This window comes from Oncorhynchus mykiss, chromosome 24 (genome assembly GCF_057628025.1).
Source record: "Oncorhynchus mykiss isolate SJ-2025 chromosome 24, ASM5762802v1, whole genome shotgun sequence".
NCBI lineage: Eukaryota > Metazoa > Chordata > Actinopteri > Salmoniformes > Salmonidae > Oncorhynchus > Oncorhynchus mykiss.
The window spans coordinates 39,225,001-39,241,773 of record NC_143045.1 but is presented as its reverse complement, the minus strand read 5'-3'; the positions used below and the strand labels follow the sequence as shown (position 1 = coordinate 39,241,773).

At 47.2% G+C, this 16,773-nt stretch overlaps 1 protein-coding gene across 2 annotated transcripts in view; it reads left to right on the top strand.

Moving 5' to 3' along the window:
- LOC110503425 (neprilysin) overlaps positions 1 to 16,773 on the top strand; it is a 171,134-nt gene that overhangs the window by 140,307 nt on the left and 14,054 nt on the right. The window contains exons 9-14 of one of the 2 annotated variants that reach the window (XM_090219174.1): positions 1,090 to 1,224; positions 2,410 to 2,511; positions 11,863 to 12,023; positions 13,437 to 13,530; positions 13,672 to 13,800; positions 14,145 to 14,243. In XM_090219174.1, coding sequence (XP_090075300.1) covers positions 1,090 to 1,224; positions 2,410 to 2,511; positions 11,863 to 12,023; positions 13,437 to 13,530; positions 13,672 to 13,800; positions 14,145 to 14,243 — 720 coding nt within the window. The remainder of the gene's footprint in view (positions 1 to 1,089; positions 1,225 to 2,409; positions 2,512 to 11,862; positions 12,024 to 13,436; positions 13,531 to 13,671; positions 13,801 to 14,144; positions 14,244 to 16,773) is intronic. The other variant, XM_090219175.1, reaches the window with a different exon arrangement.

Here is a 16,773-nt window from a genome sequence, read left to right as displayed (position 1 = left end):
ATCTCCAGTGATGTGAATACAGTATCTCTCATTCTTCCTCATCTACCAAACTACTTATGACAACTTTTTTCTGTTCTGATGTGAATACAGTATCTCTCATTGTATTTCCAGGGATGTGAATACAGTATCTCTCATTGTATTTCCAGGGATGTGAATACAGTATCTCTCATTGTATTTCCAGTGATGTGAATACAGCATCTCTCATTGTATTTCCAGTGATGTGAATACAGTATCTCTCATTGTATTTCCAGGGATGTGAATACAGTATCTCTCATTGTATTTCCAGTGATGTGAATACAGTATCTCTCATTGTATTTCCAGTGATGTGAATACAGTATCTCTCATTGTATTTCCAGGGATGTGAATACAGTATCTCTCATTGTATTTCCAGGGATGTGAATACAGTATCTCTCATTGTATTTCCAGTGATGTGAATGCAGTATCTCTCATTGTATTTCCAGGGATGTGAATACAGTATCTCTCATTGTATTTCCAGTGATGTGAATACAGTATCTCTCATTGTATTTCCAGGGATGTGAATACAGTATCTCTCATTGTATTTCCAGGGATGTGAATACAGTATCTCTCATTGTATTTCCAGTGATGTGAATACAGTATCTCTCATTGTATTTCCAGGGATGTGAATACAGTATCTCTCATTGTATTTCCAGTGATGTGAATGCAGTATCTCTCATTGTATTTCCAGGGATGTGAATACAGTATCTCTCATTGTATTTCCAGTGATGTGAATACAGTATCTCTCATTGTATTTCCAGGGATGTGAATACAGTATCTCTCATTGTATTTCCAGTGATGTGAATACAGTATCTCTCATTGTATTTCCAGGGATGTGAATACAGTATCTCTCATTGTATTTCCAGGGATGTGAATACAGTATCTCTCATTGTATTTCCAGTGATGTGAATACAGTATCTCTCATTGTATCTCCAGTGATGTGAATACAGTATCTCTCATTCTTCATCATCTAGCCAACTACTTATGACTACTTTTTTTCTGTTGATACTACAATACATGTTTTTAATGTGTGTCTGTTTGTCTGTCTGTCTGTGTGTGTGTGTGTCCTCCCAGCCATGTAGAGCATATGAACAGTTCATGATAGACGTGGCCAGGTTGATCCGTACCGACCGCAGCCTAGAGGTCAACGAGACCCAAATCAGAGAGGAGGTCACCAGGGTCATTGAGCTGGAGAGGGAGATCGCCAACGTAAGTTCAACACTGCTGCTCTAGGAAAACCTGCTTTACATACCATCTGCTTTAGTTTCGTAACTTCAGCCCTTAACCTCCTCTCCATCACTGTGTTTATGAAGCCAGACTTCAGCCCTTAACCTCCTCTCCATCACTGTGTTTATGAAGCCAGACTTCAGCCCTTAACCTCCTCTCCATCACTGTGTTTATGAAGCCAGACTTCAGCCCTTAACCTCCTCTCCATCACTGTGTTTATGAAGCCAGACTTCAGCCCTTAACCTCCTCTCCATCACTGTGTTTATGAAGCCAGACTTCAGCCCTTAACCTCCTCTCCATCACTGTGTTTATGAAGCCAGACTTCAGCCCTTAACCTCCTCTCCATCACTGTGTTTATGAAGCCAGACTTCAGCCCTTACCACCTCTCCATCTTACTAGTTGTTGCTTTAACCAATCGACGCTGGTTCTTACCAGTTGTGCTAACCAGGGGGTGCTGGTTCTTACCAGTTGTGTTAACCAGGGGGTGCTGGTTCTTACCAGTTGTGTCAACCAGGGGGTGCTGGTTCTTACCAGTTGTGTAAACCAGAGGGTGCTGGTTCTTACCAGTTGTGTAAACCAGGGGGTGCTGGTTCTTACCAGTTGTGTAAACCAGGGGGTGCTGGTTCTTACCAGTTGTGTCAACCAGGGGGTGCTGGTTCTTACCAGTTGTGTCAACCAGGGGGTGCTGGTGCTTACCAGTTGTGTCAACCAGAGGGTGCTGGTTCTTACCAGTTGTGTAAACCAGGGGATGCTGGTCCTTACCAGTTGCTGGGTTAAGCAAGCGCTGAGCCCATGGGCTCTTTCTTAACACATTTGTAGCAGATCCCTGTGTTTCCCATAGCTCAGTGCTACACTGCTGCTCTGGTACTGACATTTACAGGGTAGGGACCACTGGGCCTCCAAACATGCTGTTGTTGGTGTGTGTGTGTGTGTGTGTGTGTGTGTGTGTGTGTGTGTGTGTGTGTGTGTATTGAAAAACAGACATTTATGATGTGACCAGCGGTGCCTGTTTTTGACAATTGGACTCTGTGACAGCCAGAGGACAGATCGTCGAGCCAAATCTATTTAATGCTTTATTTGATATAGAGTTAATGGTTTTTGAGCTGAATTTTAAAATGGTGCTCTCTCTCCTTTCTCTCTCGCCCTCTTTCGCTGTCTCTCCCCCAGGCAACTGATACTCCAGAGGACCGTAACAACCCAGTTCTCCTCTACAACAAAATGGAGCTGGGTGTTCTCAATGCTAACTTCAGCCTGGAGGTCGACACACAAGTAAGAGACTCAATGTGTGTTGTCTGCTCTGTTAAGTATGTCTGATAAACCCCTCCTCTCAGGTGATGATAAACCCCTCCTCTCAGGTGATGATAAACCCCTCCTCTCAGGTGTTGATGATAAACCCCTCCTCTCAGGTGTTGATGATAAACCCCTCCTCTCAGGTGATGATAAACCCCTCCTCTCAGGTGTTGATGATAAACCCCTCCTCTCAGGTGTTGATGATAAACCCCTCCTCTCAGGTGATGATAAACCCCTCCTCTCAGGTGTTGATTATAAACCCCTCCTCTCAGGTGATGATAAACCCCTCCTCTCAGGTGATGATAAACCCCTCCTCTCAGGTGATGATAAACCCCTCCTCTCAGATGGTGATGATAAACCCCTCCTCTCAGATGGTTATGATATCCCCTCCTGTCAGGTGATGACAAACCCTTCCTGTCAGGTGATGACATACCCCTCCTCTCAGGTGATGATAAACCCCTCCTCTCAGGTGTTGATGATAAACCCCTCCTCTCAGGTGTTGATGATAAACCCCTCCTCTCAGGTGTTGATGATAAACCCCTCCTCTCAGGTGATGACAAACCCCTCCTGTCAGGTGATGATAAACCCCTCCTCTCAGGTGATGATAAACCCCTCCTCTCAGGTGATGATAAACCCCTCCTCTCAGGTGATGATAAACCCCTCCTCTCAGGTGATGATAAACCCCTCCTCTCAGGTGTTGATGATAAACCCCTCCTCTCAGGTGTTGATGATAAACCCCTCCTCTCAGGTGTTGATGATAAACCCCTCCTCTCAGGTGTTGATGATAAACCCCTCCTCTCAGGTGTTGATGATAAACCCCTCCTCTCAGGTGTTGATGATAAACCCCTCCTCTCAGGTGTTGATGATAAACCCCTCCTCTCAGATGGTGATGTTAAACCCCTCCTCTCAGATGGTGATGACAAACCCCTCCTGTCAGGTGATGATAAACCCCTCCTCTCAGATGGTGATGACAAACCCCTACTGTCAGGTGATGATAAACCCCTCCTCTCAGATGATGATAAACCCCTCCTCTCAGGTGATGACAACCCCCTCCTCTCAGATGATGATGACAAACCCCTCCTCCCAGATGATGATGACAAACCCCTCCTCTCAGGTGATGATGAACCCCTCCTCTCAGATGATGATGATAAACCCCTCCTCTCAGGTGATGATGAACCCCTCCTCTCAGATGGTGATGATAAACCCCTCCTGTCAGGTGATGATAAACCCCTCCTCTCAGGTTATGATAAACCCCTCCTCTCAGGTGATGATAAACCCCTCCTCTCAGGTGATGATAAACCCCTCCTCTCAGATGGTGATGATAAACCCCTCCTCTCAGATGGTGATGATAAACCCCTCCTCTCAGATGATGATAAACCCCTCCTGTCAGGTGATGATAAACCCCTTCTGCCAGGTGATGATAAACCCCTCCTCTCAGGTGATGATAATCCCCTCCTCTCAGATGGTGATGATAAACCCCTCCTCTCAGGTGATGATAAACCCCTCCTCTCAGATGGTGATGATAAACCCCTCCTCTCAGATGGTGATGATAAACCCCTCCTGTCAGGTGATGATAAACCCCTCCTCTCAGATGGTGATGATAAATCCCTCCTCTCAGGTGATGATGATAAACCCCTCCTCTCAGATGGTGATAAACCCCTCATCTCAGGTGATGATAAACCCCTCCTCTCAGATGGTGATGATTAACCCCTCCTCTCAGATGGTGATGATTAACCCCTCCTCTCAGATGGTGATAAACCCCTCCTCTCAGATGGTGATAAACCCCTCCTCTCAGGTGATGATAAACCCCTCCTCTCAGATGGCGATGATTAACCCCTCCTCTCAGGTGATGATGATAAACCCCTCCTCTCAGATGGTGATAAACCCCTCCTCTCAGATGGTGATGATAAACCCCTCCTCTCAGATGATGATAAACCCCTCCTCTCAGGTGTTGATGGAAAAACCCCTCCTCTCAGGTGTTGATGAAAAACCCCTCATCTCAGATGGTGATGATTAACCCCTCCTCTCAGATGGTGATGATAAACCACTCCTCTCAGATGGTGATGATTAACCCCTCCTCTCAGATGGTGATGATTAACCCCTCCTCTCAGATGGTGATGATTAACCCCTCCTCTCAGATGGTAATGATAAACCCCTCCTCTCAGATGGTGATGATAAACCCCTCCTGTCAGGTGATGACAACCCCCTCCTGTCAGGTGATGACATACCCCTCCTCTCAGGTGATGATAAACCCCTCCTCTCAGGTGATGATAAACCCCTCCTCTCAGGTGATGATAAACCCCTCCTCTCAGATGGTGATGATAAACCCCTCCTCTCAGATGGTTATGATATCCCCTCCTGTCAGGTGATGACAAACCCCTCCTGTCAGGTGATGATAAACCCCTCCTCTCAGGTGTTGATGATAAACCCCTCCTCTCAGGTGTTGATGATAAACCCCTCCTCTCAGGTGTTGATGATAAACCCCTCCTCTCAGGTGATGACAAACCCCTCCTGTCAGGTGATGATAAACCCCTCCTCTCAGGTGATTATAAACCCCTCCTCTCAGGTGATGATAAACCCCTCCTCTCAGGTGATGATAAACCCCTCCTCTCAGGTGATGATAAACCCCTCCTCTCAGGTGTTGATGATAAACCCCTCCTCTCAGGTGTTGATGATAAACCCCTCCTCTCAGGTGTTGATGATAAACCCCTCCTCTCAGGTGATGATAAACCCCTCCTCTCAGGTGTTGATGATAAACCCCTCCTCTCAGGTGTTGATGATAAACCCCTCCTCTCAGGTGTTGATGATAAACCCCTCCTCTCAGATGGTGATGATAAACCCCTCCTCTCAGATGGTGATGACAAACCCCTCCTGTCAGGTGATGATAAACCCCTCCTCTCAGATGGTGATGACAAACCCCTACTGTCAGGTGATGATAAACCCCTCCTCTCAGATGATGATAAACCCCTCCTCTCAGGTGATGACAACCCCCTCCTCTCAGATGATGATGACAAACCCCTCCTCCCAGATGATGATGACAAACCCCTCCTCTCAGGTGATGATGAACCCCTCCTCTCAGATGATGATGATAAACCCCTCCTCTCAGGTGATGATGAACCCCTCCTCTCAGATGGTGATGATAAACCCCTCCTGTCAGGTGATGATAAACCCCTCCTCTCAGGTTATGATAAACCCCTCCTCTCAGGTGATGATAAACCCCTCCTCTCAGGTGATGATAAACCCCTCCTCTCAGATGGTGATGATAAACCCCTCCTCTCAGATGGTGATGATAAACCCCTCCTCTCAGATGATGATAAACCCCTCCTGTCAGGTGATGATAAACCCCTCCTCTCAGGTGATGATAAACCCCTCCTCTCAGATGGTGATGATAAACCCCTCCTGTCAGGTGATGATAAACCCCTCCTGTCAGGTGATGATAAACCCCTTCTGCCAGGTGATGATAAACCCCTCCTCTCAGGTGATGATAATCCCCTCCTCTCAGATGGTGATGATAAACCCCTCCTCTCAGGTGATGATAAACCCCTCCTCTCAGATGGTGATGATAAACCCCTCCTCTCAGATGGTGATGATAAACCCCTCCTGTCAGGTGATGATAAACCCCTCCTCTCAGATGGTGATGATAAACCCCTCCTCTCAAATTGTGATGATAAACCCCTCCTCTCAGATGATGATAAACCCCTCCTCTCAGGTGATGATAAACCCCTCCTCTCAGATGGTGATGATAAACCCCTCCTTTCAGGTGATGAGAAACCCCTCCTCTCAGGTGATGATGATAAACCCCTCCTCTCAGGTGATGATAAACCCCTCCTCTCAGGTAATGCCAAACCCCTCCTGTCAGGTGATAAAAACCCCTCCTCTCAGGTGATGACAAACCCCTCCTCTCAGGTAATGCCAAACCCCTCCTCTCAGGTGATGATAAACCCCTCCTCTCAGATGGTGATGATAAACCCCTCCTCTCAGATGGTGATGATAAACCCCTCCTGTCAGGTGATGATAAACCCCTCCTCTCAGATGGTGATGATAAACCCCTCCTCTCAGATGGTGATGACAAACCCCTCCTCTCAGGTGTTGATGATAAACCCCTCCTCTCAGGTGATGATAAACCCCTCCTCTCAGATGGTGATGATAAACCCCTCCTCTCAGATGGTGATGATAAATCCCTCCTCTCAGATGGTGATGATAAACCCCTCCTCTCAGATGGTGATGATAAACCCCTCCTCTCAGGTGATGGTGATAAACCCCTCCTCTCAGGTGATGATAAACCCCTCCTCTCAGATGGTGAGGATTAACCCCTCCTCTCAGATGGTGATGATTAACCCCTCCTCTCAGATGGTGATGATTAACCCCTCCTCTCAGATGGTGATAAACCCCTCCTCTCAGATGGTGATGATTAACCCCTCCTCTCAGATGGTGATGATTAACCCCTCCTCTCAGGTGATGATGATAAACCCCTCCTCTCAGATGGTGATAAACCCCTCCTCTCAGATGGTGATGATAAACCCCTCCTCTCAGATGATGATAAACCCCTCCTCTCAGGTGTTGATGGAAAAACCCCTCCTCTCAGGTGTTGATGAAAAACCCCTCATCTCAGATGGTGATGATTAACCCCTCCTCTCAGATGGTGATGATTAACCCCTCCTCTCAGATGGTGATGATTAACCCCTCCTCTCAGATGGTGATGATAAACCCCTCCTCTCAGGTGATGATAAACCCCTCCTCTCAGATGGTGAGGATTAACCCCTCCTCTCAGATGGTGATGATAAACCCCTCCTCTCAGGTGATGGTGATAAACCCCTCCTCTCAGGTGATGATAAACCCCTCCTCTCAGATGGTGAGGATTAACCCCTCCTCTCAGATGGTGATGATTAACCCCTCCTCTCAGATGGTGATGATTAACCCCTCCTCTCAGATGGTGATAAACCCCTCCTCTCAGATGGTGATGATTAACCCCTCCTCTCAGATGGTGATGATTAACCCCTCCTCTCAGGTGATGATGATAAACCCCTCCTCTCAGATGGTGATAAACCCCTCCTCTCAGATGGTGATGATAAACCCCTCCTCTCAGATGATGATAAACCCCTCCTCTCAGGTGTTGATGGAAAAACCCCTCCTCTCAGGTGTTGATGAAAAACCCCTCATCTCAGATGGTGATGATTAACCCCTCCTCTCAGATGGTGATGATTAACCCCTCCTCTCAGATGGTGATGATTAACCCCTTCTCTCAGATGGTGATGATTAACCCCTCCTCTCAGATGGTGATGATAAACCCCTTCTCTCAGATGGTGATGATTAACCCCTCCTCTCAGATGGTGATGATAAACCCCTCCTCTCAGATGGTGATGATTAACCCCTCCTCTCAGATGGTAATGATAAACCCCTCCTCTCAGATGTTGATGATAAACCCCTCCTCTCAGATGGTGATGATTAACCCCTCCTCTCAGATGGCGATGATAAACCCCTCCTCTCAGATGGTGATGATTAACCCCTCCTCTCAGATGGTGAAAAACCCCTCCTCTCAGATGGTGATGATAAACCCCTCCTCTCAGATGGTGATGATTAACCCCTCCTCTCAGATGGTGATGATAAACCCCTCCTCTCAGGTGATGATTAACCCCTCCTCTCAGATGGTGATGATTAACCCCTCCTCTCAGATGGTGATGATAAACCCCTCCTCTCAGGTGATGATAAACCCCTCCTGTCAGGTGATGACAACCCCCTCCTGTCAGGTGATGACATACCCCTCCTCTCAGGTGATGATAAACCCCTCCTCTCAGGTGATGATAAACCCCTCCTCTCAGGTGATGATAAACCCCTCCTCTCAGATGGTTATGATAAACCCCTCCTCTCAGATGGTTATGATATCCCCTCCTGTCAGGTGATGACAAACCCCTCCTGTCAGGTGATGACATACCCCTCCTCTCAGGTGATGATAAACCCCTCCTCTCAGGTGTTGATGATAAACCCCTCCTCTCAGGTGTTGATGATAAACCCCTCCTCTCAGGTGTTGATGATAAACTCCTCCTCTCAGGTGATGACAAACCCCTCCTGTCAGGTGATGATAAACCCCTCCTCTCAGGTGATGATAAACCCCTCCTCTCAGGTGATGATAAACCCCTCCTCTCAGGTGATGATAAACCCCTCCTCTCAGGTGATGATAAACCCCTCCTCTCAGGTGTTGATGATAAACCCCTCCTCTCAGGTGTTGATGATAAACCCCTCCTCTCAGGTGTTGATGATAAACCCCTCCTCTCAGGTGTTGATGATAAACCCCTCCTCTCAGGTGATGATAAACCCCTCCTCTCAGGTGTTGATGATAAACCCCTCCTCTCAGGTGTTGATGATAAACCCCTCCTCTCAGGTGTTGATGATAAACCCCTCCTCTCAGATGGTGATGATAAACCCCTCCTCTCAGATGTTGATGACAAACCCCTCCTGTCAGGTGATGATAAACCCCTCCTCTCAGATGGTGATGACAAACCCCTACTGTCAGGTGATGATAAACCCCTCCTCTCAGATGATGATAAACCCCTCCTCTCAGGTGATGACAACCCCCTCCTCTCAGATGATGATGACAAACCCCTCCTCCCAGATGATGATGACAAACCCCTCCTCTCAGGTGATGATGAACCCCTCCTCTCAGATGATGATGATAAACCCCTCCTCTCAGGTGATGATGAACCCCTCCTCTCAGATGGTGATGATAAACCCCTCCTGTCAGGTGATGATAAACCCCTCCTCTCAGGTTATGATAAACCCCTCCTCTCAGGTGATGATAAACCCCTCCTCTCAGGTGATGATAAACCCCTCCTCTCAGATGGTGATGATAAACCCCTCCTCTCAGATGGTGATGATAAACCCCTCCTCTCAGATGATGATAAACCCCTCCTGTCAGGTGATGATAAACCCCTTCTGCCAGGTGATGATAAACCCCTGCTCTCAGGTGATGATAATCCCCTCCTCTCAGATGGTGATGATAAACCCCTCCTCTCAGGTGATGATAAACCCCTCCTCTCAGATGGTGATGATAAACCCCTCCTCTCAGATGGTGATGATAAACCCCTCCTGTCAGGTGATGATAAACCCCTCCTCTCAGATGGTGATGATAAACCCCTCCTCTCAAATTGTGATGATAAACCCCTCCTCTCAGATGATGATAAACCCCTCCTCTCAGGTGATGATAAACCCCTCCTCTCAGATGGTGATGATAAACCCCTCCTCTCAGGTAATGCCAAACCCCTCCTCTCAGGTGATGACAAACCCCTCCTCTCAGGTGATGACAAACCCCTCCTCTCAGGTGATGACAAACCCCTCCTCTTAGGTGTTGATGATAAACCCCTCCTCTTAGGTGTTGATGATAAACCCCTCCTCTCAGGTGATGATGATAAACCCCTCCTCTCAGGTGTTGATGATAAACCCCTCCTCTCAGTTGATGATAAACCCCTCCTCTCAGATGATGATGATAAACCCCTCCTCTCAGGTGATGATAAACCCCTCCTCTCAGGTGATGATAAACCCCTCCTCTCAGATGGTGATGATAAACCCCTCCTCTCAGATGGTGATGATAAACCCCTCCTCTCAGGTGATGATAAACCCCTCCTCTCAGGTGATGATAAACCCCTCCTCTCAGATGGTGATGATAAACCCCTCCTCTCAGATGATGATGATAAACCCCTCCTCTCAGGTGATGATAAACCCCTCCTCTCAGGTGATTATAAACCCCTCCTCTCAGGTGTTGACGATAAACCCCTCCTCACAGGTGATGATAAACCCCTCCTCTCAGGTGTTGATGATAAACCACTCCTCTCAGGTGTTGACGAAAAACCCCTCCTCTCAGGTGATGATAAACCCCTCCTCTTAGGTGTTGATGATAAACCCCTCCTCTCAGGTGTTGATGATAAACCCCTCTCCTCAGATGTGTAATGAATTCGAGGGAGACAGATAGCTGGTTTGGAGCTCAGATCGCAGCAGATTTTTAATGCAATTGTCGTTAGGAGGAGGCAGGTAGATGGGTTTAGGGGCAGGCAGAAGGTCATACACAGTAGGTCCAAAAATGACAACAGTACAGGCAGGGAGTAGGCTAAATGCATATTGAGTGAGGCATGCAAAAACTACCATACACAAGATGCGATAAACCCCTCCTCTCAGGTGATGATAAACCCCTCCTCTCAGGTGATGATAAACCCCTCCTCTCAGGTGATGATAAACCCCTCCTCTCAGGTGATGATAAACCCCTCCTCTCAGGTGATGATGATAAACCCCTTCTCTCAGGTGATGATAAACCCCTCCTTTCAGGTGATGATAAACCCCTCCTCTCAGGTGATGATAAACCCCTCCTCTCAGGTGATGATGAACCCCTCCTCTCAGGTGATGATGATAAACCCCTCCTCTCAGGTGATGATGATAAACCCCTCCTCTCAGGTGATGATAAACCCCTCCTCTCAGGTGATGATAAACCCCTCCTCTCAGGTGATGATGAACCCCTCCTCTCAGGTGATGATGAACCCCTCCTCTCAGGTGATGATAAACCCCTCCTCTCAGGTGATGATAAACCCCTCCTCTCAGGTGATGATGAACCCCTCCTCTCAGGTGATGATGAACCCCTTCTCTCAGGTGATGATAAACCCCTCCTCTCAGGTGATGATAAACCCCTCCTCTCAGGTGATGATAAACCCCTCCTCTCAGGTGATGATGATAAACCCCTCCTCTCAGATGATGATGATAAACCCCTCCTGTCAGGTGATGATAAATCCCTCCTCTCAGGTGATGATAAACCCCTCCTCTCAGGTGATGATAAACCCCTCCTCTCAGGTGATGATAAACCTGTCCTCTCAGGTGATGATAAACCCCTCCTCTCAGGTGATGATAAACCCCTCCTCTCAGGTGATGATAAACCCCTCCTCTCAGGTGATGATGATGAACCCCTTCTCTCAGGTGATGATAAACCCCTCCTCTCAGGTGATGATAAACCCCTCCTCTCAGGTGATGATGAACCCCTTCTCTCAGGTGATGATAAACCCCTCCTCTCATGTGATGATGATAAACCCCTCCTCTCATGTGATGATGATAAACCCCTCCTCTCAGGTGATGATGATAAACCCCTCCTCTCAGGTGATTATAAACCCCTCCTCTCAGGTGATGATAAACCCCTCCTCTCAGGTGATGATGAACCCCTCCTCTCAGGTGATGATGATAAACCCCTCCTCTCAGGTGATGATGAACCCCTCCTCTCAGGTGATGATGATAAACCCCTCCTCTCAGGTGATGATGAACCCCTCCTCTCAGGTGTTGATGATAAACCCCTCCTCTCAGGTGATGATGAACCCCTCCTCTCAGGTGTTTGACTGGAGTTACTTCACCAGGAAGATCATGGGGACGGTCGGCATCACTGTGCCTGACACAGAGAGTGTTATCAACTACGCACCAAACTACTTCAGACGTCTCAACCCTATCCTAGCCAAGAACACTAAGAGGTGAGAACATTGACTCAACCCTATCCTAGCCAAGAACACTAAGAGGTGAGAACATTGACTCAACCCTATCCTAGCCAAGCACACTGTGAACATTGACTCAAACCTATCCTAGCCAAGTACACTAAGAGGTGAGAACATTGACTCAACCCTATCCTAGCCAAGCACACTGAGAACATTGACTCAACCCTATCCTAGCCAAGCACACTGAGAACATTGACTCAACCATATCCTAGCCAAGCGCACTGAGAACATTGACTCAACCCTATCCTAGCCAAGCACACTGAGAACATTGACTCAACCCTATCCTAGCCAAGAACACTAAGAGGTGAGAACATTGACTCAACCCTATCCTAGCCAAGCACACTGTGAACATTGACTCAACCCTATCCTAGCCAAGTACACTAAGAGGTGAGAACATTGACTCAACCCTATCCTAGCCAAGCACACTGAGAACATTGACTCAACCCTATCCTAGCCAAGCACACTGAGAACATTGACTCAACCCTATCCTAGCCAAGCACACTGAGAACATTGACTCAACCCTATCCTAGCCAAGCACACTGAGAACATTGACTCAACCCTATCCTAGCCAAGCACACTGAGAACATTGACTCAATTCTATCCTAGCCAAGCACACTGAGAACATTGACTCAACCCTATCCTAGCCAAGCACACTGAGAACTTTGACTCAACCCTATCCTAGCCAAGCACACTGAGAACATTTTCTCAATTCTATCCTAGCCAAGCACACTGAGAACATTGACTCAACCCTATCCTAGCCAAGCACACTGAGAACATTGACTCAACCCTATCCTAGCCAAGCACACTGAGAACATTGACTCAACCCTATCCTAGCCAAGCACACTGAGAACATTGACTCAACCCTATCCTAGCCAAGCACACTGAGAACATTGACTCAACCATTTCCTAGCCAAGCACACTGAGAACATTGACTCAACCCTATCCTAGCCAAGCACACTGAGAACACTGACTCAACCCTATCCTAGCCAAGCACACTGAGAACACTGACTCAACCCTATCCTAGCCAAGCACACTGAGAACACTGACTCAACCCTATCCTAGCCAAGCACACTGAGAACACTGACTCAACCCTATCCTAGCCAAGCACACTGAGAACACTGACTCAACCCTATCCTAGCCAAGCACACTGATAACATTGACTCAACCCTATCCTAGCCAAGCACACTGAGAACACTGACTCAACCCTATCCTAGCCAAGCACACTGAGAACATTGACTCAACCCTATCCTAGCCAAGCACACTGAGAACGTTGAGAAAAGCACATCATTATAATATGATGAGAAGCGTCAGTTATTCAAACGTTCTCATTTCTAGTACATTGTAGATCAACTGTAGTTGCTGGTGTAGTTTTTCCCGTGTTGTTGTTTCCAGAGTCCTGCAGAACTACATGGTGTGGCGTTTTGTCATGAACATGGTGGTGGGTTTGAGCAGACAGTACAGAGACACCAGGAAAGCCTTCCGCAAGGTACAGACACGCCATCTCCTCGTCCTTTCACTCTCACCTCCCTCCTTTCTCTCTAGTCCGTCTTCTCTTCCTACATCTCACTATTTCTCTGGTGTGTGTGATGTCATCAGTGTGAGCCATGCCCTGCTGCCCCCCCTGCAGGCGCTGTACGGTGCCACGACGGAGGCGGCGGTGTGGCGGCAGTGTGTCATCTACGTCAACAACAATATGGACAACGCTGTCGGAAGACTGTACGTAGAGGAGTCCTTCTCTGGGGAGAGCAAAGAACTGGTGAGGTTCACGAGGGGGTGGGGGGAGAGTGTGTGTCCGTAAGCCTGTTCAGATCACCCATTGGCTGACACAATTAGGGTCTCATACCATTGAGTTTATGCTCACACAGATTGTGATCCGAACACATATTTTCTATGAAACATTTTGTCAGGCCCCTGACACATACACAGCCATTTTAAGTTCACTCTAAAGCATTGTTTTCCTTAACACTCTGAAAGAAGAGATGGCTATCACATTCTGTTCCAGAGGAACCTGGGCTGAGATCCACAATAGAGACATTATCAGTACATACTGATCTGTTTAGTGTGTGTGTGTGTGTGTGTGTGTGTGTGTGTGTGTGTTAGATGGAAGAGATGATCTCTGTGATACGGGAGGTATTCATCAGCAACTTAGACCACCTAAGATGGATGGATGTAGAGACCAAGAAGGCTGCTGAGGAGAAGGTGAGACTCCCCTGCCATTTGATATCTACCTGTTGACCCCTGGCTGACCTGTTTTACCTGTCTCTGTTTTACCTGTCTCTGTTTTATCTGTCTCTGTTTTACCTGTCTCTGTTTTACCTGTTTTACCTGTCCCTGTTTTACCTGTCTCTGTTTTACCTGTCCCTGTTTTACCTGTCCCTATTTTACCTGTCTCTGTTTTACCTGTCTCTGTCCCTGTTTTACCTGTCTCTGTTTTACCTGTCTCTGTTTTACCTGTTTTACCTGTCCCTGTTTTACCTGTCTCTGTCCCTGTTTTACCTGTCTCTGTTTTACCTGTTTTACCTGTCCCTGTTTTACCTGTCTCTGTTTTACCTGTCTCTGTCCCTGTTTTACCTGTACCTGTTTTACCTGTCTCTGTCTCTGTTTTACCTGTCTCTGTCCCTGTTTTACCTGTCTCTGTCCCTGTTTTACCTGTCCCTGTTTTACCTGTCTCTGTTTTACCTGTCTCTGTTTTACCTGTCTCTGTTTTACCTGTCCCTGTTTTACCTGTCTCTGTTTTACCTGTCTCTGTTTTACCTGTCTCTGTTTTACCTGTCTCTGTTTTACCTGTTTTACCTGTCCCTGTTTTACCTGTCTCTGTCCCTGTTTTACCTGTCTCTGTTTTACCTGTTTTACCTGTCCCTGTTTTACCTGTACCTGTTTTACCTGTCTCTGTCTCTGTTTTACCTGTCTCTGTCCCTGTTTTACCTGTCTCTGTCCCTGTTTTACCTGTCCCTGTTTTACCTGTCTCTGTTTTACCTGTCTCTGTTTTACCTGTCTCTGTTTTACCTGTCCCTGTTTTACCTGTCTCTGTTTTACCTGTCTCTGTTTTACCTGTCTCTGTTTTACCTGTCTCTGTCCCTGTTTTACCTGTACCTGTTTTACCTGTCTCTGTCTCTGTTTTACCTGTCTCTGTCCCTGTTTTACCTGTCTCTGTCCCTGTTTTACCTGTCCCTGTTTTACCTGTCTCTGTTTTACCTGTCTCTGTTTTACCTGTCTCTGTTTTACCTGTTTTACCTGTCTCTGTTTTACCTGTCCCTGTTTTACCTGTCTCTGTTTTACCTGTCTATGTCCCTGTTTTACCTGTCTCTGTTTTACCTGTCTCTGTTTTACCTGTCTCTGTTTTACCTGTACCTGTTTTACCTGTCTCTTTCTTACCTGTCTCTGTCTCTGTTTTACCTGTCTCTGTTTTACCTGTCTCTGTTTTACCTGTCTCTGTTTTACCTGTCCCTGTTTTACCTGTCTCTGTTTTACCTGTCTCTGTTTTACCTCTGTCAAGTGTTATAATCACAAGCTCTATTCATACATTCTGTTTTGTTATTCCCAGTGGTGGAAAAAGTACTCAATTGTCATACTTGAGTAGAAGTGAAAGTCACCCAGTAAAATACTACTTGAGTAAAAGTAAAAACAAAAATGGTTTTAAATATACTTAAGTATCAAAAGTATATACCATTTCAAATTCCTTGTACGGCACAATTTTCTTGTATTGAAAAAAAAATGGACAGATAGCCAGGGACACTCCAACACACATACATAATTTACAAACGAAGCATTTGTGTTTCCGCCAGATCAGAGGCAGTAGGGATGACCAGGGATGTTCTCTGTTTAGTGAGTCCTCCAGATCAGAGGCAGTAGGGATGACCAGGGATGTTCTCTGTTTAGTGAGTCCTCCAGATCAGAGGCAGTAGGGATGTTCTCTGTTTAGTGAGTCCGCCAGATCAAAGGCAGTAGGGATGACCAGGGATGTTCTCTGTTTAGTGAGTCCTCCAGATCAGAGGCAGTAGGGATGTTCTCTGTTTAGTGAGTCCGCCAGATCAAAGGCAGTAGGGATGACCAGGGATGTTCTCTGTTTAGTGAGTCCTCCAGATCAGAGGCAGTAGGGATGACCAGGGATGTTCTCTGTTTAGTGAGTCCTCCAGATCAGAGGCAGTAGGGATGACCAGGGATGTTCTCTGTTTAGTGAGTCCTCCAGATCAAAGGCAGTAGGGATGACCAGGGATGGTCTCTGTTTAGTGAGTCCTCCAGATCAGAGACAGTAGGGATGACCAGGGATGTTCTCTGTTTAGTGAGTCTGCCAGACCAGAGGCAGTAGGGATGACCAGGGATGTTCTCTGTTTAGTGAGTCCTCCAGATCAGAGGCAGTAGGGATGACCAGGGATGTTCTCTGTTTAGTGAGTCCTCCAGATCAGAGGCAGTAGGGATGACCAGGGATGTTCTCTGTTTAGTGAGTCCACCAGATCAGAGGCAGTAGGGATGACCAGGGATGTTCTCTGTTTAGTGAGACCTCCAGATCAGAGGCAGTAGGGATGACCAGGGATGTTCTCTGTTTAGTGAGTCCTCCAGATCAGAGGCAGTAGGGATGACCAGGGATGTTCTCTGTTTAGTGAGTCCTCCAGATCAGAGGCAGTAGGGATGACCAGGGATGTTCTCTGTTTAGTGAGTCCTCCAGATCAGAGGCAGTAGGGATGACCAGGGATGTTCTCTGCTTAGTGAGTCCTCCAGATCAGAGGCA